Source organism: Lactuca virosa, chromosome 5 (genome assembly GCF_052849685.1).
Source record: "Lactuca virosa cultivar CGN04683 chromosome 5, Lactuca_virosa_CGN04683_v6, whole genome shotgun sequence".
Taxonomy (NCBI): Eukaryota; Viridiplantae; Streptophyta; class Magnoliopsida; order Asterales; family Asteraceae; genus Lactuca; species Lactuca virosa.
Window position 1 is genome coordinate 387,778,418 of NC_136430.1, and position 27,302 is coordinate 387,805,719.

At 35.8% G+C, this 27,302-nt stretch overlaps 1 protein-coding gene and 1 long non-coding RNA gene across 2 annotated transcripts; one reads left to right on the plus strand and one right to left on the minus strand.

The window, feature by feature from the left end:
• The first annotated feature begins 14,229 nt into the window (after positions 1 to 14,229).
• On the plus strand, positions 14,230 to 15,612 carry LOC145117244 (uncharacterized). Its single transcript, XR_013712572.1, has 4 exons — positions 14,230 to 14,488; positions 14,660 to 14,779; positions 14,877 to 15,022; positions 15,105 to 15,612. It is a non-coding gene; the product is annotated as an uncharacterized LOC145117244 (long non-coding RNA).
• Positions 15,613 to 25,428: 9,816 nt separating this feature from the next.
• LOC145113750 (uncharacterized) lies at positions 25,429 to 26,998 on the minus strand. The gene is made up of 2 exons (XM_079049800.1): positions 26,078 to 26,998; positions 25,429 to 25,959 (listed from the first exon to the last, which is right to left on the minus strand). The coding sequence occupies exons 1-2, from the start codon at positions 26,996 to 26,998 to the stop codon at positions 25,429 to 25,431; spliced, it is 1,452 nt and encodes a 483-aa protein (XP_078905926.1).
• Between the last annotated feature and the right edge of the window lie 304 nt (positions 26,999 to 27,302).

Sequence of the window (27,302 nt, forward strand, 5' to 3'; positions counted from 1 at the left end):
CTTCTCTTCAATGCTTATCGTTCAACTAGCTTGCAACCAACTTCTTTGCGTAAAATGATTGCATAATAATACAAATGCCTCTTGTGTAAGACGCGTCATATCGTAACATTCGATAGGGTCCCCGTGTATCTGTTGGATTAGGTGTCTAAGCCCATAACTATAATTGGTATGTACTTGAATCGATAGCAACACAGTCCTTTTGGGTTGCCCTCAACCTAACAACTGGACAAGGAAATTATGAAAGGAGAGATATTAATTTATAAGATTAATAAATTAATATAAATGATTTATTAATATGTTAAAAGATTAATATATTAATTAGAAATCATTATGTTTAATTAATCAGAATTAATTTTGGGGTTAAAAGAATTAATTATAAAGTGCAGGGACTAGTTTGCAATTAACTGATAGTTGAATGGAAGGATCCAGAACTCCCTTGGAAGGGGGTGGACGAAAACCTTAGGGGAAACCCTAGAGAATTCGTCCAAGGGGTCCAAGATAAGGCCTTGGGTCTTGCTTAGGCCCTAAGCAAAGGATAACTAGGGTTTTCCCTAAACCCTAGTTCCCTCAACTATTTAAGGAGCCTCCTGGCTCACATTTTGGGGACTGATTTATTTGGAAGAAACCCTAAGGCCGAAATTGCATACTCTCTCCATCCTCTCTCCTCCAAGTTTCCTTCTTGCTAGTTCTTGGGTGTGATTCCATTAGAGGCATTACATTTGTGGTGCTAAGCTTCCAAGAAGATCAAGATCAAGATCAAGAGGATTATCAATTGTTTGCTATAACAATTGAAAGGTATGTAAACCCTAAACCCTAGTTGGTTAATTTCGAAATTAGCCTCTCTCCTCTAGGGTTCTTGTTTTGCAATTCAAAGTTGTATGTTCAATAGTTAAAACATAGATCCAAAGTAGGTTGCATGTGAACTTAGGAATTGTTTTTCTAGTTTATTTGTTTTACCTAAAACTCATTAGTGGTATCAGAGCCATTGTTGTTTTAAATTGAATTGCTATAACTGTTGAATTGCAAATTAGGGTTTATAGCTATTAAACCCTAAAGGCCAAATTTTCGATTTCTAGGGTTTTGGATCAAAGGTTTTTTTCGAAAACCTTAGCCTCCAAAGAACCCTAATCGAAATTAGGGTTAGGGTTTTGAAAACCCTAGCCTCCTCCCTTGTAAATTTCGAAATTTGCTTAGAAGTTTTAGGGTTTCTTGTTTTGGATAATTGTTACTTAATTAGATTAATTGGATAATTATCCTTACCCTATTTTTCGAAATTTAGAGGGATAAGGATTAGGATTAAATTAATGGATTAATTTAATTAGATAATCCTTACAAGATTTAATAATTTGATTAATAGTTAATTAAAAGATAAATATTAAATCTAGTTAATTGGTTTATTTAAATTTAAATTTAATAGCTTAAATTTCGAAATTTATAAACCCTTGAAGTTTTAAAATGTTTTAAAACACACCTTATATATATATTATAATTAAAAGTTTAATATTATATATGTATAAGAATATGGTCAGTCAAATCGCTAGTATGCCTCATTCACGAAGCTAATCTATAAGGGGGTATAAGGAAACTGCCTATAAAATGGTAGTTGAATGGGTGTCCACTCTCACCCACCGCTTCCTTGATTAGTGGAGGGTCGTTAGCAGAACGGATTTGATAGGACAACTACTTCTCATTAAAAGTATAATGATATTAAAGAAAGTACTAGAACATAATTTACAAAATCCCAACTCTAGTTACTTTAGGAAAAATGTGAAAAGTATGCTAATCCATGAAATTGCACATTGTGCTTTATTGGTTGTTAGTGGAGCGTGTGTGGTTAACCAACACACTAAAAGGCACCAATAAAGAGTAGTAATGGGTATCTCATAATTGTCATTTTGATGGAGCGTGTGTGGTTTACCAGCACATCAATAGTTAATGATAAAGACAATGAGGTTACCAAGCACATTTGCATGGTTATTCACATCTTGTTTGTGATCCTCGGCATCCCAGTCACAAATAGAAGAGCATAATCTGAGATCAAAACATGCCATTGAATAGTTTCAATGTATCTCAAAAGAATTAGGAATTTCACTCCGTTTGTTTCGTCTAATGGTGGAATTGGTGAATCGTCATTCACCTACCTTTATGAAATTTGCACTTGGATCTCGGCATCCCATTTCTAAGTTGTGAATCTTCATAGTTGGATCCTAACCTTGATATTATATCTTTGGGTTATTTTATTAAGGTATCTTGAAATCTAACTAAAACTTTCTTTCTTTTCAGATGTCTACTCCTGGAAACACTTCTGCTTCGTCCTCCTCCAACCAAAACTTCTCTTTGCTCAATATCTGCTCCAAAGTCGTTATGGATGGCTCAAACTATAACGATTGGATGCGCAACATCAAGATGGCTCTTCGTTTCGAGAACAAAGAATATGTTCTTGAAAAGGAGCTCAAAGAGCTTGATGAGAATGAAGCTACTCCTGAAGATCTTGCTGCCTACAAGAAACATTACGATGATGCTACCAAAGTGACATGCATCATGGTGGCAACTATGTCCCCAGAACTGCAGAGGTACTATGAGGACTACTGGCCTTTCGAGATGAACAAGGACCTTATGGAAAAGTACCATAAGCGAGCTCGTCAAGAAAAGTTCGAAGTAGTCAAGTCACTCATGGCTTGCAAGATGAAAGATGGGGAGTCGGTTGTGTCACATGTGCAAAGAATGCAACGCTACATAGAGCGTTTGGTCAAGCTCAATATTCACTTTAATGAGGAATTGGCCATTGACATGGTTTTGAACTCACTTCCTGAATGTTATGGTCAGTTTATTCTAACTTACCATTTGAACAATACTGAGCAGACCTTGGCCCAATTGCACAACTTGTTGCAGACAGCTGAGGCAGGGATGAAGGGTAAAAGTATACCCTCCACACCTACGAGTGCCCCTGTTTTGGCTATTGGACAGGGAAAGGGGAAAAAGAGGAAAGGTCCTCCCAAGCAAAGCTGGAAGAGCAAGGCTCAAGCTGGGTCATCTAGTAATGGCCCAAAGGCTAAGCCCAATGGTTCCACTCCCCATGTTTCTGATCCAAAAGAGGCAGTTTGCTTTTACTGCAACCAAAAGGGGCATTGGAAGAGATATTGCCCACAATATCTGCAAGATATCAAGGATGGCAAAGTAAAGCCATCTTCGGCAGGTATTTACACTATTTCTGCTAATAACTCATTATCTTCTCGTTCATGGGTCCTTGATACAGGATGTGGTTTTCATATCTGTTCTGATTTGCAGGGTCTAAAGGAAAGTGAGGAGATAGAGCGAGGAAGGATAAACCTGATCATGGGAAACAGAAAGTCTTCACCAGTAACCAAGATCGGAGTTTATCAGCTTCTGCTTAGTAATGATGTTAGATTAGATTTAATAAATTGTTGCTATTCGTCTGAGATGACGAGAAACATTATTTCATTTCATGCATTGTTCAGACAAGGTTTTACATATTCTTTTAATGATTTGAATGGTTCAATTTCTGTTTATAAGAATGGTGTTTTTATGTTTGAAGCTTTGCCTTGTAATGGTGTGTATGAAACAGTGACTTGTGTTGATAGCCTAGGAAATAGTGTGCTAAATATTGACTTGTCTAATAGTGTAGACAAGGCATGCTTGTGGCATTGTCGTCTTGGACACATTAACAAGAAACGCATAGCCCAACTCCAAAAGGATGGAGTGTTGGAATCATTTGACCTAAAGTCAGATGATATGTGTGAATCTTGTCTTTTGGGAAAGATGACAAAATCACCATTCACAGGGTCTTGTGAAAGAGGTGAAGGTCTGTTGGATCTCATACATATAGATGTGTGAGGGCCCTTCAGATCAACTACAAGAGATGCTAATCGATTCTATGTGACTTTCACTGACGATTATAGCAGATATGGATATATCTACTTGATCAAGCATAAGTCAGAAACTTTTGAAAAGTTCAAAGAGTTTAAGCATGAAGTCGAAAATCAATTGGGCAGAAAGATAAAGATACTTAGATCCGATAGAGGCGGGGAGTATCTTAGTATCGAGTTTAACGACTATCTGAAAGAATGTGGGATAGTCTCACAATTGACTCCTCCTAGGACACCACAGTTAAATGGTGTAGCTGAGAGGCGCAATCGAACCTTGTTAGACATGGTTCGTTCTATGATGAGTCGGGCTTCGCTTCCTATTCACTTCTGGGGGTATGCCTTAGAGACAGCCGCCCACATCCTCAATCTTGTCCCTACAAAGAAGGTTGCCAAAACACCTCACGAAATGTGGACAGGGAAAGTTCCCTCGTTAGCACATATTAAAATCTGGGGTTGTGAAGCTTTCGTAAGACGAGAGACTCACGACAAGCTAGCAGCTAGAAGTGAGAAATGTGTTTTCACTGGTTACCCAAAGCAGTCTTTTGGATATTTGTTCTACAGGCCTAGTGAGAACGTGGTCTTTGTAGCACGAAGAGGAGTCTTTCTTGAAAGAGAGCTCATATTCAAAGAGGACAGTGGGAGCACTATTGACCTTGAAGAAATTCAAGAGTCAGCCAATGAAGGAACCTTAGATGACACTAGCACTCAACCAGAGGAAACAGTTCCTGTTGAACCAATTGATAACTCATTACCTCTTAGAAGATCCACTAGGGTGAGTGTGCCACCTGAGTTGTATGGTTTTCATATTACTTCAGATGGTGACACATTCATAAGTGACAGAACACTGGTAAACTTAGATGAACCAGTCACTTATAAGGAAGCAATGGCAGGCCCAGAGGCTTCCAAGTGGAAAGAGGCAATGGACAGCGAGATTAAGTCCATGTATGACAACCAAGTTTGGAATTTGGTTGATAGTGCACCAGGTCGCAAGACAGTTGGGTGCAAATGGATCTTCAAGAAGAAGACAGACATGGATGGGAATGTGCACACATTCAAAGCTCGACTGGTTGCAAAAGGTTTCACTCAAACCCCAGGGGTTGACTATGATGAGACCTTCTCACCAGTAGCTAAGATTAAATCTATTAGGATATTGCTCGCCATAGCTGCCTTTCATGATTATGAAATCTGGCAGATGGATGTCAAAACTGCTTTCCTTAATGGGAAGTTGGCTGAAGATGTTTACATGAGTCAGCCAGAGGGTTTTGTTGATGCAAAGTTCCCCAATAGAGTGTGCAAGCTTGAGAAATCCATTTATGGATTGAAACAAGCATCTCGCAGTTGGAATCTTTGCTTCTATGAGAAAGTCAAAGAGTTTGGTTTCTCTAGAAGTGAAGATGAGTTTTGTGTGTATATCAAGGCTAGTGGGAGTATAGTAACTTTTCTGGTGTTATATGTCGATGACATATTACTCATTGGTAACGACGTTCCAACCTTGAAAGAAGTTAAGTCTTGGCTTGGAAAGTGTTTTGCCATGAAAGACCTTGGAGAAGCTGCCTATATTCTTGGGATTAGAGTATTGAGAGATAGAAAGAAGAGACTAATTGGACTTAGTCAGAGCACATACTTGGATACGGTACTAAAGAGGTTTAGTATGGAAAATTCCAAGAAGGGAGAGCTACCTATCCAGAGCAATACCAAATTGAGTAAGACTCAATGCCCGAGTACAGATGTTGAAATAGATGACATGAGTCGTGTACCTTATGCTTCCGCTGTCGGATCGATCATGTACGCTATGACATGTACTCGCCCTGATGTGGCATTTGCTTTGAGCATGGTCAGTCGCTATCAGGGAAACCCAGGTAGAGCTCATTGGATAGCAGTTAAGAATATACTCAAGTATTTGCGAAGGACAAAGGACTGGGTTCTTGTGCTTGGTGGCAGTGATACTTTGAGAGTAGATGGTTACAGTGATGCCAGCTTTCAGACGGATAGAGATAACTTCCGTTCTCAGTCGGGCTGGGTATTTTTACTGAATGGAGGAGCAGTTACTTGGAAGAGTTCCAAGCAAAATACGGTGGCTGATTCTACTTGTGAATCAGAGTACATAGCAGCAAGTGAAGCGTCGAAAGAAGCAACTTGGTTGAGGAACTTCATCGGGGATCTCGGAGTTGTTCCAACCATCCAGGAGCCTATGGAACTGTTCTGTGATAATGAAGGAGCGGTTGCCTTGACAAAGGAACCGAGAGATCATGGTAAGACCAGACATATCGACAGAAAGTACCATTTCATCAGACATAGAGTAGAAGAAGGCCATCTTATAGTAAAGAGGGTGTCATCTGAAGATAACCCAGCAGATCCTCTCACAAAGGGTCTGAGTAGGGCTAAGCATATTCAGCATGCTCGGAGCATAGGACTGAAAGATGATATTAGTTTTAGTAGTTAGATTAGTTTTTGAAACTTGTAACAAAGTAAATGTAATTGACTTTTGGTGATTAAATAATAAAGTATTATTTATAAGTTTGGCTACTACCTTTTGTCAATTGTTTATTATTGTGTTTCATTTTTGCATGTTTTACTTCCCGAATAATAAGATTATTCAAACTCCACAGTCGCTCGTACTTTTGGAAGTAAGTAGTGAATCAAGACTGTCATGAACTGGATTGTAGATTGTCTAAAGGATAGACATGGCAATAGAATTGCTGCAACATTCATGAGTACTCAGAAATTGAGATTTGAGTATTGGATAAACCCTCGCTCAGAGTATCACATCATGGAATTCATCACGAGTAATACTGAGACGATAATATCTTATAATTTTGAAACGAAGATATATGAGTTGTGATTTACAAGTCGGTCATGCATTGGTGATACGAAAACGCATCAGTAACTTGGTGTTATAAGACGTATTGTCATGCATAATTTGATGAGTAAAAGATACAAGCATATGAGTCAACGTTTATTCGTTCCTTTTGCCCTAACAGGAAAAGCGATATCTGTGGGCCCCTCGATGATTTGGTGTTGACTTATGTGCTGGGCCCAGCCAGGACTAAATTGATGTGTTCGATTAGAAGTCCTTCATCATCACAAATCAGGAATCGGGAAACATAGATTCTGGACAAAGAGATTGATTACATTCCATGTCTTTTGTCTGGGGATATCAAGCAGAACGAAGGGTTATATGATCACTTATCTTAGGACACATAATTGACTGGGTCAGAGTTCGGCAGCAGCTTTTTGGAAGCTATAATTTGCTGGTCAAATTTAGAAGGCATACTAGCAATTATAGTTACAGACTTATCCAAGTGGGAGACTGTTGGATTAGGTGTCTAAGCCCATAACTATAATTGGTATGTGCTTGAATCGATAGCAGCACATTCCTTTTGGGTTGCCCTCAACCTAGCAAATGGACAAGGAAATTATGAAAGGAGAGATATTAATTTATAAGATTAATAAATTAATATAAATGATTTATTAATATGTTAAAAGATTAATATATTAATTAGAAATCATTATGTTTAATTAATAGTTAGCCAGAAATCAATCAGAAATAATTTTGGGGTTAAAAGAATTAATTATAAAGTGCAGGGACTAGTTTGCAATTAACTGATAGTTGAATGGAAGGATCCAGAACTCCCTTGGAAGGGGGTGGACGAAAACCCTAGGGGAAACCCTAGAGAATTCGTCCAAGGGGTCCAAGATAAGGCCTTGGGTCTTGCTTAGGCCCTAAGCAAAGGATAACTAGGGTTTTCCCTAAACCCTAGTTCCCTCAACTATTTAAGGAGCCTCCTGGCTCACATTTTGGGGACTGATTTCTTTGGAAGAAACCCTAAGGCCGAAATTGCATACTCTCTCCATCCTCTCTCCTCCAAGTTTCCTTCTTGCTAGTTCTTGGGTGTGATTCCATTAGAGGCATTACATTTGTGGTGCTAAGCTTCCAAGAAGATCAAGATCAAGATCAAGAGGATTATCAATTGTTTGCTATAACAATTGAAAGGTATGTAAACCCTAAACCCTAGTTTGTTAATTTCGAAATTAGCCTCTCTCCTCTAGGGTTCTTGTTTTGCAATTCAAAGTTGTATGTTCAATAGTTAAAACATAGATCCAAAGTAGGTTGCATGTGAACTTAGGAATTGTTTTTCTAGTTTATTTGTTTTACCTAAAACCCATTAGTATCAAATCTTACGTATACGCATAACCGCTCGAATCGTTATCTCTTATTCTATGAATTGTTTTTAGCCTTGGCCGGTTTAACCTCAACCAATACAAGACAAGTAAAAGAAAAACTAAAGCTTCACCATTAGAAATCATACTTGACATGTAAAATACAATTACATATAACATGTCAAATATAAAATAAACAACCAAAATATTTATAACATGACAAGTATAAAGTAAATAACAAAAAAATATTTATCTAATAACACAAAAGTGATGCACCAAAAATTATCCAATAAAAAAACCCATGCATATAAAATTCATCAAACGTAACATAACAAAAGTCATAGAAAAAGCCATCAAACCTAACATCCAAAAGTCATGCAACAAAGAAATAGTAAAAGTAATCAAATGTAACATCTAAAAAGTCATCAAAGGTAACCAAACTTCATTCCTGCACTCCTCACCCACGACTCACAAGTAGTAGGCGTAAGTCGTAACCAAACTTTCCTAATATCGGCACTTTCAGCAAATAACAAAAGAGCGGTCTTGTGTCTTTCATCTTCTTCTCCCCATCCCATTTTTGCCAATTTCTCCATACATGCATCTATGTCCTTATCCATTTCACTTCTTTGGTTTTGTTCCACAAGCGTCCTTGCAAACTTGATGATTTCCTCCTCAACTTCTAGTGCCCTTGCGTTTCTCTTGTTTCCACCAGCTCTTTTGTTTCCACCCACTCTCCTATTTTTCGAATGTCCAGAGGATTCTTCACTTGCAGCTACGTGTTGGGTTGAGTCGGGAGTTTCCGTTTGGGTGCATTGAACCTCATCAAAGTCATGCTCAGTGTATTCAGGAGTAGGACGGGGGAGTGTAGAAGATGGCCCCCAACTATCAAAGCCGGTAGAGGTTGAACCTTCAAATAATTGTGTGCACAGATCAGGGAAAAGGATGGGCACGGTTTTCAAAGCTCCTACAATCTTGTTCAACTGTTTAACATTTTGAAATTATCAAACCATTAAAAGAAAATAATCATATTTCTACTATTTTGTTTTATAATTAGACGAATATATATTACCTTCGTCTCCGTCTCCCATTGTTCGTCAGTCAAATTAAATTTATTTGTTAGAGGATCATATATATTTCCGGTTTTGCTTTTAAGTTTCACCCAAGCTTGATACTTTCCTTTGTAGTAGTCGTAGTGGTTTCTCATCTGTTTTTGGTCAACGACTAAACCGTGTTCCTTTAATAATTTTTCGGCTACAGTTTTCCATGAATTTGGTTTTAGGGCACTACCCTCACGACCATATGTGGTTACTTCTTGGATACAAGCATCAAGAAAAGTTTTGTCTAAACTTTGGTCCCAAATGATTCTAGATTTTCTTTGTGACATGTCTATAATAAAAAACAGCAATAACTATGAAATTTCAGCATATATATTCAAAAAAACAGCATGTATATACACAATTCAGCATATATATTAAAAAAAAAACAGCATGTATATACACAATTCAACATATATATTCAAAAAAACAGCATGTATATACACAATTCAGCATATATATGAAATTCAACATGTATATTAAAAAAAACAGCATATATATACACAAATCAGCAAGTATTTTCAAAAAGCAAAAAACAAAAAACAAAATCAGCATGTATATAGACAAATCAGCATGTATTTTCAGCATCTATGTAAAAAATACATCATATATCGGCAGAAAAAAAAACAAAAAACAACATGTTTCAACATTTTTGTTCATCTTTCCGAATCAACACGTATTTTCTTCACCTATGCACGAAAATCAGAAGAGAAAAGAAAACAAGATGAAAAACATGAAACAAATTCTGATTTTGATACAAAAAGATGAACAAAAATCAGATTTCTAACATACAACTGAAAGAGATGAAGCATAAAAATCAGAAGAAAAAAAAACATAACACAAATGAAACATACAATCGAAATACAATCAAAAGAAATCATAATTTCTGATTTTAATCCCCAGAAGAAATCGACAAGAAATCGGCAGAAAAAAAAGGAAGAAATTACCTTGGGAGGAGCTGCAGGGCGGAGCCGGTGGTGATGGAGGCTGCTTGGCGGGGGGAGGCTGGCCGGAGAAGACGAGTGATGAAAATCGACGAAGGGAAGACGATGATGACGGATGGAGGCGACGCAGGGAAAGGGAATACGCTTCTTTTTTTGCTAGGGCATAATTGTCCAACGCCTTTTCTTTTCCATACAGACTTGGGTTTATTGCTTTGTGGGAAAGACCCATCTTAGCGAGAAAGATGATTTTTTTGGTCCAAATCAAACGGTCTTTCCGGCCCATTCAGCTGGAAAGATCTTTATGGGTCGGGAAAGACGTTTATCAAACGGAACCTTATTGAAAGTGTTCACATATAACCGTTATGACCGGTTGTAACTTGCTACAACCGGCATAATGGTCATATGTGAATACTTCTAAAAAGTTCGTTATCTAGATGTGTACAAAAAATATGAAAATTACTCAAATATGAACAAAACGAATACATAGTTACTCTGATAAGTTAATTTTTCGTTTTTATTAATATAAATAAGTAAAATGACTTAATAGAACAAAAAATATATATATATTTATTTTGTGTATATCTAGTTATCGATTTTTTTCATAATTAACTATTTAATTTGTTTTTTGTATACATTCATTTTTTATAACTGACTACCCCGGTTAAACCAAACAAAAAATGAGTTAATAAGATAATATAATTTTTAGTTTGTATATATTTATTCCTTAATATTTTTAGCTTATTCTTTATTTTATGTTTTCTTTCTTCTTGTCTACATTTTAGAATCAATAACTACTAATTTGATGCTCTAAAGCCTAATTTCTATAGCCACAGACATACATTTGGACGTTGCACACATCAAATATTACAGCCAAGCAACATGCCATTTTCAAAGTGGCTTCTTCATTTTAGATCAATTAATTTTTTTTCTTTTATACTTACACTCTTTATTGTCCCGACTACACATTGGAATCTTAAAGTCCGTTATATTTTTAAATGTGATTTCTATGTCTCCAACCTTTTCACAACTAATTTATGGGGTTCAAAAACATATATTTATCTATTTTAACATCCCGAATATTCAAATTTAAAGGTGTTAAAAGTACATATCCCTTAAGAAGATTATGACCCCGAAATCACTTTGTAGTATAAGAAAACAGGGTAATAAATATATCATCATTTATTCTTTGATCTCCCAAGTAAGGTTTTGTTTATAAGAATGTTTCCATTTCATCTATAAGTAACCCTTGAATAAGTAACACAAACGCTGATGATTAAATCTTCATTAGAAAGGACCTCATATATCATCAATCCATGAATAAGTAACATGTACCACGATGTTGGTGTTACATCAAGCAAATATCATAAACATGTGGCCTCAAATATTGTGCAACGTTGTTATGATAAATAATCTAAGACTTTATGGACATAACCTATAGTTCCTACTTGGTTCACTTGTCCACCAAAATTCTTGTTATCATGGTATTGTAAAACAAAATAACGAAAAGTAACATTGACAAGGAAAAATGGTTTATGGTATTTTTCGTAGGCCACACTTGTGAAAATATCAAAAATGGCTTGTGAAAATACCAAAAACATATAATTTGTGAAAATACAACAAACATATAATTTCACATGCATGGCCTACAAAAATACCAAAACTGGCCTACAAAAATACCGCAAACAAGTAATTTTGCAGGTACAACCTACAAAAATAATATAATTTATCAATGAAATTACTCATGTTTGAATTTCAAAATTAATCTGTTGTAGGTATGACGAGTAAAAATACCTAAAATTACCGGCAAAAATGTCAAAAATCTTTTTTGAATTAAAAAAAAAAACAAAAGTAATAGCAAAAAATTGCTAGAAACGTATTTTAGACACTTCAAATATGGATAAACACTTATTTTCGCAGAAAATATATGGAAAGATGGATGTTTGCTATTTTTAGTGTTTAATTGTCAAATCTGTACAATTTACGATCTATACGAATATAACAAAAAAGAAACTTAGGTGGTGTTTGTTTTTTGTCTGCAGATCTGCGTAACCTCTTCTGTCTGCGCCGCGCAGACCACGCACAGACATTAGCCTTCGCAGACTGTTTGTTTTTTTTGAAGACTGCAGACCTAAAAATGTCTGCGCGCCCTCTTCTTGGCGCAGATGTGGACCAGAGTCTTCTAACATCTTCAGACATATTCTAGCCTAAAAAAACACATATATCTTTATTTTTTTTAAGTTTTTTTTTAAATTTATATTTTTTCCAACTTTATTAATGATAAGCAATTTGAAAAAAAAATTACAAAACTTAAAAAAAAACGTTCGACGATACAAACATGATATTTTTGACAAATTTATAAATAAATATTTATTACAACAATAGTCGTTGAAGTTGTTTATATAAATATGAAAAAAAAATCATAATATATATTCTTATATTTTTTTACCAAATTTTGTAAAACATTATTTAATACAATATCGTCAATTTCTTGAGAAAATATTTATGGTACGTTTTTAATGGATTTAATTGAAAAAATCGAAGTTTATTTCCATCCATTTATGTATCAAATTCTTTGATCCCTAATTATAATGTTTAGTTATAACTTTGCAACCAAAGTTGTTGGTTTTTTATCAAATATATACGTTAATTCATACAATTTTTTTTATACAATAATACATAAAAGTTGATCTAGATTTGTTAATTATTTATAACAAAGTCAAAAATATTAAAAAATCACTTTGAAGTTAAAAAAATCAGTTTATTTAGATTTCAGTTTATTTTAGTAGTCCGCAGATGTTAAAAAAACAAACAGTCTTCTTTTTTCAGACTGCAGACGTTTGGTCCACCTCTTCTACTGCAGAGGTCTACAGATGTGGTCCGCAGACTGCAGACATATTGCCTCAGAAAAAACAAACAGCGGTCGTGATTCCACCCATTATACTCTTTTTTCAACCATATTGTTCAAAGACGAATTTCTTAAGTTGAAAAATGGGATTTTTAGCTAAAGGCCCATTGACCCATTTCGTTGTCCATCATTTTCCATTTCGTAGGCATTCTGCACTTCTCTAACAAATTGGTGAATGGTGATTACCTTTGGAAAAAAAGTTAATTTTTGTTTAGAAAAAAAAATTATCTTTTTGCTTAAATTATTAATCTGTGTTTAGTTTACCATTTTTTTCTTTGCGTAGGGCGTTTTTTTTTTTGTCATATTCTTTTTTCTTAGATTAGGCGTGCATTTTTTTCCCTTTAATTCTCCTTTTTCATGGTGGTATAATCAATGAATCATATTTCAATCATATTTCATCTTGAATACAGAATATATCAAGCTTTGGGCTCCAGTTTCGCCTCAACATCATAATCAGTCATCGAATCCTAAAAACCAAATTAAAAGCTATATAGTTTTGTAATAATTTGGCTGCTCATGTCATTGCTGATGATAATTTAACGACTTACAAGTCATTGGTGGGTTTTCTAAGCATGCAAAAAGAGAAGTCGAAAAAAATATCCAGCAACGAGTCATGGAAATGGATGGTGGAAGTTAATATGGAAGGTGGCGTCAATTAATGTTTCCCATACAAAGGTGAATATGGGTGGTTTTTGTTTCAAAGAAATGAAGAAAAACACCATGTGGTTAATTTGTCACATTTGTCATTTGTGCAACAAATAAATGTTTACCCAATTACAACCAACATGTCCTATTATACAATCAATTCTCGCCATACTGTACTTTCTAAAGTTTCATTAGTTTTTACACATTCACTTTACTGGTAGCCGACCTATTTACTCACCATTTTAAGCATTTGCAACATTTAATATTTTTGTTAGGAGAAAATGCAAAACTTGCAACCTAATTTCGTTTATCTGTGTAAATAAATTAACGTTAATTAATATTTAATAATGTTAGAATGATATATAGAATGGCTTGTAAATAGAGGATTTATATATATTGGTAGCTAACTCTTGTAAATTTTATAGAATAAGAATGGGAAGTATCGAATTTATTAAGCTGGTTAAACCAAAACTTAAATAATCTACAGAGAAAAATAATAAGTAAAATAGTTGAAATTAATAAAGTTGGCCCCTCCCTCAATAGTATATAAATAGCAGATCTTCCATATATCATTCACATGCAGTTATGCACCATGCAATCTCGATCTCACTATCCCATCTTCGTTAAAAAGTTTAAAATTATATTCAGAAAAGAATTTCTATATATATCTTCTTCCTGTTTTCAGGAAAAGATTATTTAGAAAGCTTCAAATGGGTTTCTTTCCACATGAGAAAACATCAAATTCAAGAAGATATGTAGGGATATGGTTTACAATGGACCCAAACATCGTTTTGTGGGTTGATAAGCCGCTACTTGATAAAAGTGGATCAGTTCTTACGCTTTCAGAAGAAGGTAATATTAAATATATATTATGTCTTCATGCTAGCTAAATAGCTTTCTTCTTGAATCGGGATATTCTTGAGGCACTTGTTCATGTTGAACATAAGGATGAGTAGTAAATTAACCTCCTTAAGCCCTGTAGCTCCATTGTCACAACCCTCATAGTTGGTCTGTTTTCTCCAGCTAAGTCAAGGAATCTCTTTACAAGCTCTACTACAGCCAAACACTCCCTTCATTTAGTAATCTCGGTTCCACAATTTGAAAGACGGTTTTCATTCATGCACTTGACAAAGTGGGTTAAAGGTATGATATATATATATATATATATAGAAAGTACTTTCAGTTAATTATTATCTCTATATATAACTTATAATACGTAGTAACTTTAGAATCTCAGCAGGGTAACCTTCCTGGAGGAAAACTAGTTGCAGTGAAGAGGTGTGTTCTGTGTGAAATCTGATGTTTTTAGCTTGGAAATAGTAATAATTGAGGTCATAAGTAGAAAAACGAACAAAGGATTCTATCGATACAAGCCTTTTAGGACAAGTAAGTTCTATAAGCTGACTTATGAAGTGTTATTGTTACCTACTCTGGTTTTTATATGTTGTATAATTTTTATATATTTCAGGCACGGAGTTTATGGATGGAAGATGAGCCATTGGAGTTGATGGATCAAATACTAATGGAATCAATGCAATCCAAATGAAGTGTTGAAGTGTATTATTGTTGGACACCTTGTACAAGGACAACCTACATGGAAAACATGTTTTTGATGCTTAAAGGTGAAATTGCCACCCTCCCTCAAGAAGAACCACCTTTCATTTCAGGAAGAAGCACATGCTACTTCTTCATCTAGCTTGTCTAAACCAGACACCCAAAGCAAAAAACACTGAATTAATTAGATGGACGCTAACAATGTATATATGTTAACTACAAATTGGATTTATCAAAGTTTATGTGGCTACTAACGATATCAAGAGTTGTTGGAAATATGCCCTTCAACCAATAGGTTGAAGGTTGAAGTCTATTTAGGACAAATGTGTAGATTAAAAGGTATGTGAGTTAGTCATTAAACGAAGAGTTGGATTTGGGTTTATTAAATTATTCGCACGTTTAAGAAAATCCTATTGCGATCCTCGACAAATGTTTCTTTTCAATAAAGCTTCTTTTTGAATACTTTTTTCCTTAGTTGAATATGCGGTCAATTATATTCTTTAAATGAATTTTGATAAGACGTAAAATCATGCTCATGCAACATATGAGTGGTTTGGTGGGTACAAGTTTTTTTAATCAAATGTGGCTCATCAGAATGAGTTGTTGGAAACCCGGGATCGAACTGGTGACTTTCTTATCATTTTTCAAGTTCCCGAATTTAATAAAGGAAATGAAATAAGGGGATGAAAAATAAGGAGAGAAAAGAAAAAGAATGTAATGTAAAGATATATTTTATTTTCGTGTTCTCCGGTTCGAAAGAAAATGAAAGAAATGAAGTTGTTTCATGACAGAAAACACAACGTTCGTGAGATGTGTCGAAAGAAAATAGTGATTATAGATGCTACGTATTTTTTTTAATATTAGGTTGAAGGGTAAAATCGGTAAATGACATAGACTTATATTTGTATAGAATTACTTTATTTCCAAATCAGTCCATTTTAGAAGCAAAGTTACGAGGAGTCACGGTCACCAATAATCTTTCTTTTCTCTTCAATCCATTTTTTCCATTAAAAAACTACGATACAACATTTTTTTTTTTTTTTTTTTTCATTTTTCCCAATTTCTTTCGCTTCTCTCATTAAAAAGGAATTGGAAACATAGTCGTAAAAAAATATATCCATGTAATCCATTGCGACAAACCAGTAGACCAATTATTTTGGTATTTTCTTTTTTAAAATGTATAGTACGGTAATAGCTTTTATAAAAAAAGTTTCAATTTTTAATGGCTTTTATAAAAAAAAGATTATCATGTGAAAATCGTAAAAATGATAAAACTATAATAATTTTCTTACCTTCTGCCGCCTTCTTACGAGTTCTATTTGGATAAAATGATTAAATCTATTTTTAGTAAATAATTGAGGGTCTATATATTGCAATTTTCTACATTATCTAAAGTTGTAAACTGTTCTCAAGTACTTGGTTTTAACACATTTCATTTCATTTGAGGTTTATTTTTGTAAAGCTATGATCATATATAACCTAATAAGTATCGTATAAATGTATAACTTATTCTCAGCAAATCATTTAATAAGGGCATAACAGTCATTTAATATATAAATTAATTAATTAAGTTTAAATCAAAAGCTATAAATTACAATGATATTTCTCTTTGGGTGTTTTGGATGTTTAATGTTTAATGTTTAGTGTTTAGTATCTTGCTTCATAACTATATATCAAGATTTTGGTGTTTGGATTTTACATTCTTATATCTCAAGAATAGTTAATTCGTGTTTATATTCTTACCACACAAGTTCTAACCTTTTTTTTTTCACCTTTGAAGCAATTATGTATATGTTTTGTATTATTTTTAATTAACAAATTTGTTTCTTTAAAAGACTTGTTATGGAATCATAAGCTACAAAATTCATAAAAAATACAATGTTTATAATCATATTGTAAATGTTATTCGGGTTATTCGAATTTTAGAATCCTAATACGGTTTATTCGGTTCTTTTTGGTTATATTAGGTCGTTAATCATCTTGTACATGTTATTAAAGTAAAAACCGAACCGAACCAATTAATACCCGAACCGAACCAAACGCATATTGGTTATTTGGTCCGGTTTTCGGTTCATGTAATTGCCCTTATTCGGTTTTCGGGTTATTTGGGTTCAGGTTGGTTCGGTCTGGTTCTGACCCGAATAACATCCCTAGTCACATTGACTATTTGGTTATGAATCCTTAATGAAATTTCTTGTTCTAAGAATTTCTTCCCAATATGCTATATTACCAAAAGTCACAGAGCTACATTTCTCTACTCATTTCGATGTTTAGAGATGTCTGCTTGGTCCTTATTTCATAGCAGAGGTACTACGATTCTTTAACCAATCTTAGAAACCGATGATGTCTTGGATATATACGAATCCAAACATAGGGTTCCTTCTAAACCAAACATGATTTTTTATTAACCTTTGACATTCCAAGTCTATAACAAATTGGAGTTATGGTTTTTCAAAGATTTTTTTTATGATCAATTTCATTGTCACCATGGGATTGTGAGAAACTCGATTACATCTTCTTATCTCATATTTCTTACACTTTGCACACACAATGACGCATATCCCAAGACATCTCTAGTCCGAAACAACTACAATGTAATCAATCAAGTGTTTTCTTTCGTATCAATTTTCATATCACCATATTTCCATTTTTTTTTAAATTTGATCCTCTATTACTGTTGAAACACATTTGCACTAGAATCCTCGAGGTTATAAGTAAAACCACCTAGATTCTACCAAGTCTAGTTAATGATTCCAGTAATTCTTCTCGTGATTTGATGAAACTTTTCTTTATCCTTGATCTATTTGGAGATATTGTAACACTGGTTGTAATTCCAACGGATTCTATTTCAATTTTAGAAAATTGAAGGGTGGACTCGGTCGTTACGAAACTGCTGCAAATTGAAATGGTATATTTCTCTTATTTCGAACGGTTGCGATCAATCAGAGTGGATCGTAATAAGTTCAATGCGAAATTCGGTTTGTAGTGATTCTGTGACATCCTCAAATTTTACGGTCATTTTAAAACTTTTTTTTTATGCTTATTTAATACATAGTTTATTCATTAGTGTGGAATTTGGTCCCGTAAAAGTATTTCCGAAGAAATGTTTCCATTGATTTATTAAGGTTGGGGATGTCATAACTGATACTAGAAACATAAGCATTACAATGTCTCAATGTACTAACAATCTACATCTCTTTGAATCTATCAGCATATACATACATCATTACCCAAGTATCTTTATTTAATTACCTGCGATTCAAATAAACTGAGTGGGTCAGGTTGGGAAACCTGGTGAGCACATAGGGTTTTCAACCCACAATTATATTATTAAGTATAACATGCGATTATATCAAACCATATCATATTGTACAAATATATCAAACACATCAAAACAGCACACATATCATTTAAGCATTTAGAATACTTGTATCTATGTATAAGTTGAAAGTAACTATGCACTCACCTGACAGAAGTAGGTAATTTAAAGCTAGGGCATCGCTTCGCCTTCACACTTTTCAAAGACCTAACTGTTTAACACTAAGTCTTAGCCTGGTTTCATAACCCTATCGATTATTTAAATAATAGTCTAGATTCCTCACTAATCTCAATGTCTACATCAAGATCTATCAAGTAAGGAACAACCAGTTAGGATCATATCGAAGGCAGGGTCCGTTTGGTAGACAAAGTATACTGTTTGGAAAGCCCACTTTAAGCACCTTACTAAATCCAGCCTAGACATCATCCCCGTAAGTAGATCAATCAATATAAGGACTTGGAATTACTGATAAATCTTAATTATAGGTTTATAATAACTACTATGACTATAATTAAAACTTACACTTGAATAAAACAAAGTGTAGATTAACTTACAGAGTATTCTGATGGAAACCAGGGATTATATGAGCAGAATTCTGATCCGGGAGATTCTATTCGCCGACTATCTGACACCGCAGGCTTCGCCAAAAGGGGTCGGGAACTCGGAAGTAACGAGAATAAGAAACACGAGAGAATTCTAGAGAGAGTTGAGAGGAAATATGTGAGAAATGAGGCAGGAAACGAGGGTTTATATAGGCTGAAAACTGATACGTTCCACGCATCTGGTCCCCGACACATCGTATATTTGGTCGGGTGGGTGACATGGCTCCAGCAGGCGTTTAATACATGTCACAATTTGGGTGGAGTGTCAGTGCGCGCACTTTGTCGTTGCGTGCGAGCGAACGTGAGGAATTTATGTTTCTTCAAAAATTCATATCCTCTTCATACGAGCTTCGTTTTTGACGGGTTTTATATCCACGTATAGCTATTGACGAGATCTACAACTTTCATTTAGACTCCGCTGGCTAATTTTGACTTTATTTTTAAAGTCATATTTTTAACAGGCTTAGACTGTTAAAGTCCGTTAAAAATTCATAACTCTCTCATATGATATCCACTCTGGACTGTCTTTACATTGACAGATATGTAATTGTAACATCCGTGTTCCAGTATGGTTTAGTTTTTATTTCCTAGGGCTAAAAAGGAGTTTTTGGAAAAACTCTGTGCCACGGTGTAGAGCAAGGATGCCCACGACGTGGCATTGAATAAGTGGCACGCGTAATTTATTGAGCCACCACGACGTGGCCAAGGGAAAGCCACAATGTGGCAACTGATCAGGCCCAAGACCATGACTCTTTTAGGGTTCCCTTCAAATTTAAGCCTCTCTAACTCGATTCTAGGGTTCATTTCTCATCCTCTATCCCCGTCAACCTCAGAAAACCATAATCCTTTCCCTCTTGGTGGTTTTGGCTCATTTTGGGTAGTTTTGGTGCTCTTGGAAGGAAGCGAGGAAGATTTGGTGTAAGTATCAAGCAAATAACACCTTCTCATCTTGGTTATCTCCTTCTGAACCATTTGTAAGGATTCAAGTCTCTACCTTTTGGAGTTATTATCTTAGATCTAGGTTGTTTTGGTCCCTTTTGGTTCATAGAGTTGATTTGAGTGAATGGATGGAATAAAGTTGGCAACTTTATTTCTCTCTAGTGTCCCTTGAGCATCATATGTAACATCCCGAGATTCAGGTATTTCTAAATTCATCCCTATAATTTTATCATATGATATTTTGGTCCCTAAGTCCATGAGAATGAGCCTAGAAGCCCTAGTGGCAATTTTTTAATATGAGCAGGATAAGTACGCTAAGCGTACACGAGGGTACGCTGAGTGTACTAGGGCATGCCCTAGTATGCTGGGCGTACACTTATGTATGCGGGGCGTACTCTTATTATGAGAAACCCCTAATTTTTAGGGTTTGGGTAGTATATAAGCATCATTATGGATCATTTCTTCACACCTCTTCCGCCTCCATATCCTTTGAGTCATTTTTGGCAAACCCTAGTCCCTTAAGAATGTGTTTGAGTTCAAAAGTGTGTTTTTGGTGTGGTTAGGGAAGAAGGAGTTGCATCAAGGAGCATAGAAGTGGAAGCTAGCTTGTGGATCTGAGACCATTGCCTCCCTAAGAAGCTCCAGGATGTAAAAAGTCTTCACCTTGATGTCTTATTTGATTAGATCTCATTTTGGGAGCTTTATGTTGCCTTTCTTGTCCCAAAGGTCCTTTTTGTGCATGGTTGATTAGTATTGTTTTGAAATATCCTTTTAGACCCTTGGAGGGGTCCTAAGCCATAAAAATGAGGTCCCAGTTGCTAGAAGTGTGTCATGCATCTTGTAGAAGGTCATAATGGATTAAGACCTTGTGTTAAGGACTTTTTGGACGTGTAAAGTCACAATGTTGGAAACTTTATGACTTTAGTATGCCTCTGCACCTTGGATCTGAAGTATGAGCTTAAGTTCTTAAGTCATTAAGCACTTAATGAAGATTTAGGGTTTGTGAGGTTACGTCTCACGTAGGTGGGAGTACGCCCCGTGTACTCGGTCAGCTATCCTGTAAGCTGGTCAATGCGAGGCATCGCGTATGCTAAGCGTACCTCTGGGTTACGCCTCGCGTACTCACATGAGTCAGCCCTTGTTGAGTTGACTCGGCTGGGTTGACTCAATTCGTTTAGTAGGTTTGAGCAGTTAACTTTGACGAAGTTGACCAAGTTTGACTTTGACGGCATTTTGGGTATTTTGGGATTTTGATGGAATTGGTCACTTAGTGGATATAGGTGTCGTGTAGAGAGTTAAGATTCAGAGTCGGGCCTCATCAATTTTGTTCAAATTTGCAAGGTGAGTTTTCCTCACTATACTTTCGGGTCGAAGGAACCAAGGCCGTCCCATTGGTTGGGTAACTTGATATTCGTTGATATGTCAAGTATGGGATAGATATGTATGCTTGTTCTGATATGCTAGTTGGTATATCTATAGGAATACCTGTGATATTATTTGTATGATTATCTGAATATGATATTATTTGTTATATGTCGACATATTGTGTGGGTTGGGTTGAGGTTGTACTGCTTCGTGCGGTAGCCAACAAACCCTAGAGCAAACCAGATATGAGCTGAGGGTCGGGTAGGGCATGCCAGACTCATACTGAGGGCTCATGTGCATTCCAGATACGAGCTGAGGGCCAGGTAGGGCAATCCAGACTCGTATTAGGGCCCAATGGTATTCAGTCCAGAGACTGAATTGGTCGGGGAACAAGCCAGACATAAGTTGTGGGCCCGAGGGCAAGACAGACTTATGCTGTGGGCTCAGGGGTAATCCAGTCTGTTAGCTGTGGACCCACTGCATGATATTATTGTATAGGCAAAATTTCGTATACGCCCTTCCTAAACAGCTAAATATCATATTTGCCCGGACTAAACTCTAAATATCGTATTTGCCATTCCTAATGTTTTTTAATATCATATATACCCAAATCTGTTTTTTTATATATTTTTTATTGATTTATAATTGTTTTTCATAATATTAAATCATTATAAATAAAATACATTATGAATGGACAATAATACCCTTCCTCCTAATCTCCAATACAACAAACGATTCACAGCTTTATGGATCGATTCTGCCAAAAATCGTTTTCCCCATACCTTCTAAAAATCACGATCGAGCCTTCCCTTCCCTGAGGCTTCCGATCTTTGCATCCAATCGCCACATATAGTCAATCGTTGATTCCAGTTGGTTCCCTGTTATCGCATACACACACGCAGCAGGTTGCAGCTTCCTTCCTTCCGTATCTAGCTTCCTTCTGATCGTAGCACAATTCCTTCTTCCCCCTGTTGTCGCACACTCACATCATCGAATCAGGTTCTAGTGACTTCAACATATACCTATTTTCCATCCCTTTAATTTTGTTTTTAGGGTTTTTAGTTTCAATTGTTCAAATTCTTGTTACAATCTGCTTTGTTATATTGTATTTGATAGCTTAGTTATGTTGGATTTCAGGTACAATCGATTTTAGTGAACTAAGAACTTTTAATTTCGCCTATGATCTTCAGCCTCATGAGATTAGGAGCTCGGTGATTGATGTTATTCAAAAGCATTGCATTCAACACTTGTGATTCCAGAGATACAGTCAACTACAAGCAGCAAGGTAATCAGGTTTTCATTCTATTTTTTTAAACTGATTAAATAGGTTGAAATGGTATATGTGTAAATAGTGTACTGAACACCAGCATTATAATTTTATAATTTTATATGTTGTTTGCAGTGTCCAGTTTAAAAGTTTTGCTTACATCTACAATGAAGATCAGTTCATGGCAACGTTAGCAAATGATATCTCAACTGTGAAAACCCCTCCCAAAACCATAAAAGGAGCCATAATGTAACATCCCGAAATTCAGGTACAACTATTTAACCCTTCTCTTTTGTCAAATTGTCAAGATTAGCCCTTAAGTGGAATTTGTAGCAAATGAGTACGCTGCGCGTACTCATGCGCTTATTTTGGACGCAGAGGCGCCTAGGTACGCTGGGCGTACCTAGGATTACGCTGGGCGTAGTCGGCCCAGATGCAAAACCCTAAATGAGACTTGTGCACTATAAAAGGAATGCTATGACCATGACCTCAGCCTCCATTCCAGAGAGTGAAACCCTAAAAGAGAGTCCTCCTTCGTTTCTAGCTAGTGTGTTGGTGTTCTAAGCTTCTAAGTGTCATTTCAAGGTGGTGGAAGAGAAGAAGAGGCCATTGTGGAAGCTAGAAGTTTGTGGGAAAGAGTAGATCCGAGCTTTTCAGAGGTTGGGGCTTCTTCCTGAGGTAAAAAGCTCAAAACTTGCCTTGTCATTTGTGTTGTGTGCTTCTTGGACCAATTTCTAGGGTTTTTGGTCCCAAGATGGAGACTTTATGAGCAAATGGTCTCCATTGGCCTAGATCCATCATATTTCAGGACTATATGAGTTGTATGTTCATAAAAATGCAATCTTGGACGTAAATGTTGAGCCATGCATGAGATCTAGACCTTTGGAGGGGAAAGGAAAGGTGTTAGAGGGTGTGGGGACCTTTACAACCATGCAAAGGCTTAAAGGTTCCGACTTTACGGGATAAGAGGCTTAAGGAGAGTCAGATCTGGAAGTTGAAGGAGTGTCTTAACCGTTTAAGACCAAAATTCATGGAATGGCTGAAACTGAGACTTACGCTGGGCGTAACTCTCAGTACCCGCAGCGTAAGGGTCCGAGACCCCGATTCTGGATCGCTGGAGTACGCCCCGCGTACAAGAGCTGGTACGCCCCGCGTACTGCTTGCTGTTAACTTTCGTTGCCTTTTAGGGTTTTGGTCAACATGTGGACTTTTGAGTCAAAGAGGGGTAAAATGGTCTTTTACCCTTCTGTGGGATTGTAGAAAGGGATTTAGTCTAGCCTTGAGAGCCGTTAATGATTTGAAATAATTACTTTATGTGATTAGGCGGGGCTAGGTCGTTGTTTCGAGATTCAGGGATATCGAGCACGTGAGTTACTAGACATCATACGAGGTGAGTCTTCTCACTATACTGTACCTGGAAGGGTACTTATGTGTGACCGGAAGGTCTTGTATGCTATGAGATGTATGTGCTATATGTGGCTATGTGATATGTATGTGCTATGTATGTTATGTATGGTATGGACCGGAAGGTCAAGATGATATGGACTGGAAGGTCAAGATGATATGGACCGGAAGGTCGATACGGGTAGGGCCGGAAGGTCTACCGGGATTTGGGACGGAAGTCCCCTGAGACACATGGATCGGAAGATCCTACAGAGTTATGGCCTGGAAAGGCGTATGTGTGGTATGTGGTATTTTAGGGAACTCACTAAGCATTTATGCTTACAGTTGTTGTGATATGTGTTTCAGGTACTAGCGAGGACCGTGGAAAGGCGCCGGCGTGATCCGTACACACTGAGAGGATTTATGTATATGAGATCTTGGGACACGTTTTGTTATGTTACAGTGGACACATTATGTTTTTATGATTATCGTGTGAATGAAAGTATGTTTTAAAATGAAAAATTGTTTTGAAAAATTACGTTGTTACACATTAGAAAGAAATAAATCCCTTCATTTAAAGTGTTTAACTCACAATCTCCATACTATTATTTACATCATTTTCTTCCAGCTCTCATACGCCACTTTGTAGATGAACTTGTTATTGCTGATGGTGGATGCTTACAGGTAAATACATTGTTATTTATGTAATGACCTGGGTTGTACTGTATCATGGTTGTGCTGAGATTTTTTAGGTACTTAATTAAATTATTCCAACTATATCTTTTTTTTGATGGATTTTGTGTGAATATGAAGGATATACATGGAATTATCAAAGGCAATATTACTATGGATTCACACACACAACATCCAAATGGTTCATGGGACACAATAGTCAACATATCTGGAGGAGAAGTCTTTGGTGGCCAAAAGAAACTTATCCTGTTTCATGCAATCTTTGAAAATGTAGTGGATAGGACATGAAGCGTGAAGCGAATCTTAAGAAATAGCATTGTACTTTGAGAAATTCTTGATATATAGCATTGAACTTTCAAAATTTTGTAATAGTTAATAACAATAGCTATATTTTTTTTTATCTTTGTATGTTTTAATTGTAATATATACAATTTTGGTCCTTAAAGCATATATTTGGAATTAGTTACATTTTGGTCCATGAACTTTAAATTTGCACCATATATACCAATTTGCCAACAAACGCAAATCCATGAAAGAAAAACTAAAAAAAAATATTTATTTATGTCACGTACTAACAATAAAAATCCATCAATTGAACCCTAACTAAGAATATTTTCAACTTAATCTAAAATTTTTTTTCTAAAGGACCAACTAATTACATAAGACTTTTTCATGTAGAACCCGAAACTTCCGAACAACCATGCGATTTTGTATCCTTTCCACGTAACCTTTTAGATGTGGATGTTTCACTTTGATCGAAACTTTGAGATGCTGGATTTTTAGATGTCCTTTCACGGTGTCCATATTCTCCACATCGCGGACACTTGTGTCTTCTTTTAGACTCATCCGATGATTTTATTCTATTTTTTCTTGGTTGTCCAGGTGGGCGTTTGATAATAGGTGGATATATTTTCTCTCCATTCTTTTGCGCCCATTGATCCTGTCCGGCCATCGGAGCAATTTGAAAAGCATATGCGGCTTTAAAGTTCTCTATAGTGAAATATGGATCAACATATTTGTCCCAGTTAGCATCCCTTATATAAGCAATAAAAGCCGCTGCATGTACACATGGTCGACCCTGAACTTGCCACACTCGACAACTACATTTTCTTTCATCCAGGTTGACCTGCCAACGTGTTGCCTTGTACTTCACTTCAGCTTGATTCTCAGAACTTCTAGTAACTTCATACTCTCCCAAGTTCTACATGAAAAATTAAGTGTGTGTATATATATATATATATATATATATATATATATATATATTGAAGTAAAAACTAAAATAAATATAATCATTCAACTGAATTATTTAACATGCTTACCTTAGCGATGTCATTGAGATGGTTTTTAGCAATAGGAACCAATGTGCCATTCCATGTATTCACCAAATTTCTTTTCTTATCAAACCGTTTCATAATATTTTCCCTAATTGCATCAAGGAGATCAAGCACGGGTTTATAGCGCAATTTACTAATCCAAGAATTAAACGTTTCTGAAATATTATTAGTGATGTAATCACACTTGGAAGTAGTACCAAACTTGCTTCTACTCCATATTTTTTTGTGATTGGTATTTAGATATGCAATGACATCTTCATTTTTATCACTAACTTCCTTCAATAATCTGTCATGCTTGGTAGGACGGTAGGTTTTGGCAGCAGCCCATAGTTTTTTGTTAAAGAAGTCCCCACGAAAGTGTTTCTTGAAGTTGCTATATAAGTGCCTCATACATTCTCTATGCTCAACATTAGGATAAACATTCATCATGGCTACTTCTAACCCTTTTTTCATGTCTGATGAGATAATAAGACCATTTGGCGTTCCAATTGCTTTTTTCAGTGAATCAAGAAACCATGTCCATGATTGTGTGTTTTCTGATTCAAGCACACAATATGCTATTGGAAAGATAGAATTGTTACCGTCAATACCAGTTGCTATGGCTAATACACCATTGAACTTTCCTTTTAAATGACAAGCATCAAGACCAATATACAGACGACAACCAGCAACAAACCCTCTAGAACAAGCTGCTAAACAAATAAAAAACCTTTTGAAAAGTTTCTTTCCACCAACTATGTCAAAGTCAATTTCAACAATGCTTCCTTCGTTCCTTCGTAATAGTTCTTCTTTAAATTCATCCATCTTCATGAAGGAGTCTTCCCACTTACCATACATGTCGGTATAAGCTTGCTCTTTCCCTCTAAAAACTTTTAGGTATGGCACATCAACATTGTAAGTTTTCATAATCCAATTTCTAAGCTCATATCCCCATCAGATTTCAACTTGTCAGTAACTACATTAGCAATCCATCCTTGAGTGGCTCGCTTATTGCCACCCTTGTTGCTGCGAGTGCAAGAATGTACTTCTACCATTTTCTTAACCTAAAAAAAATGAAATAAACATAAATATATTTTTAATATGAAGCATGTTAAATATAACTTAAGGTATACACTTACTTCAAAGGTAACTGCATCTTGTGTAATAGAAGCATGGATTCTCCACTCGCACTCTAGGTTTTCACACATTGCTGTGCATCGTGCCGGGTCGC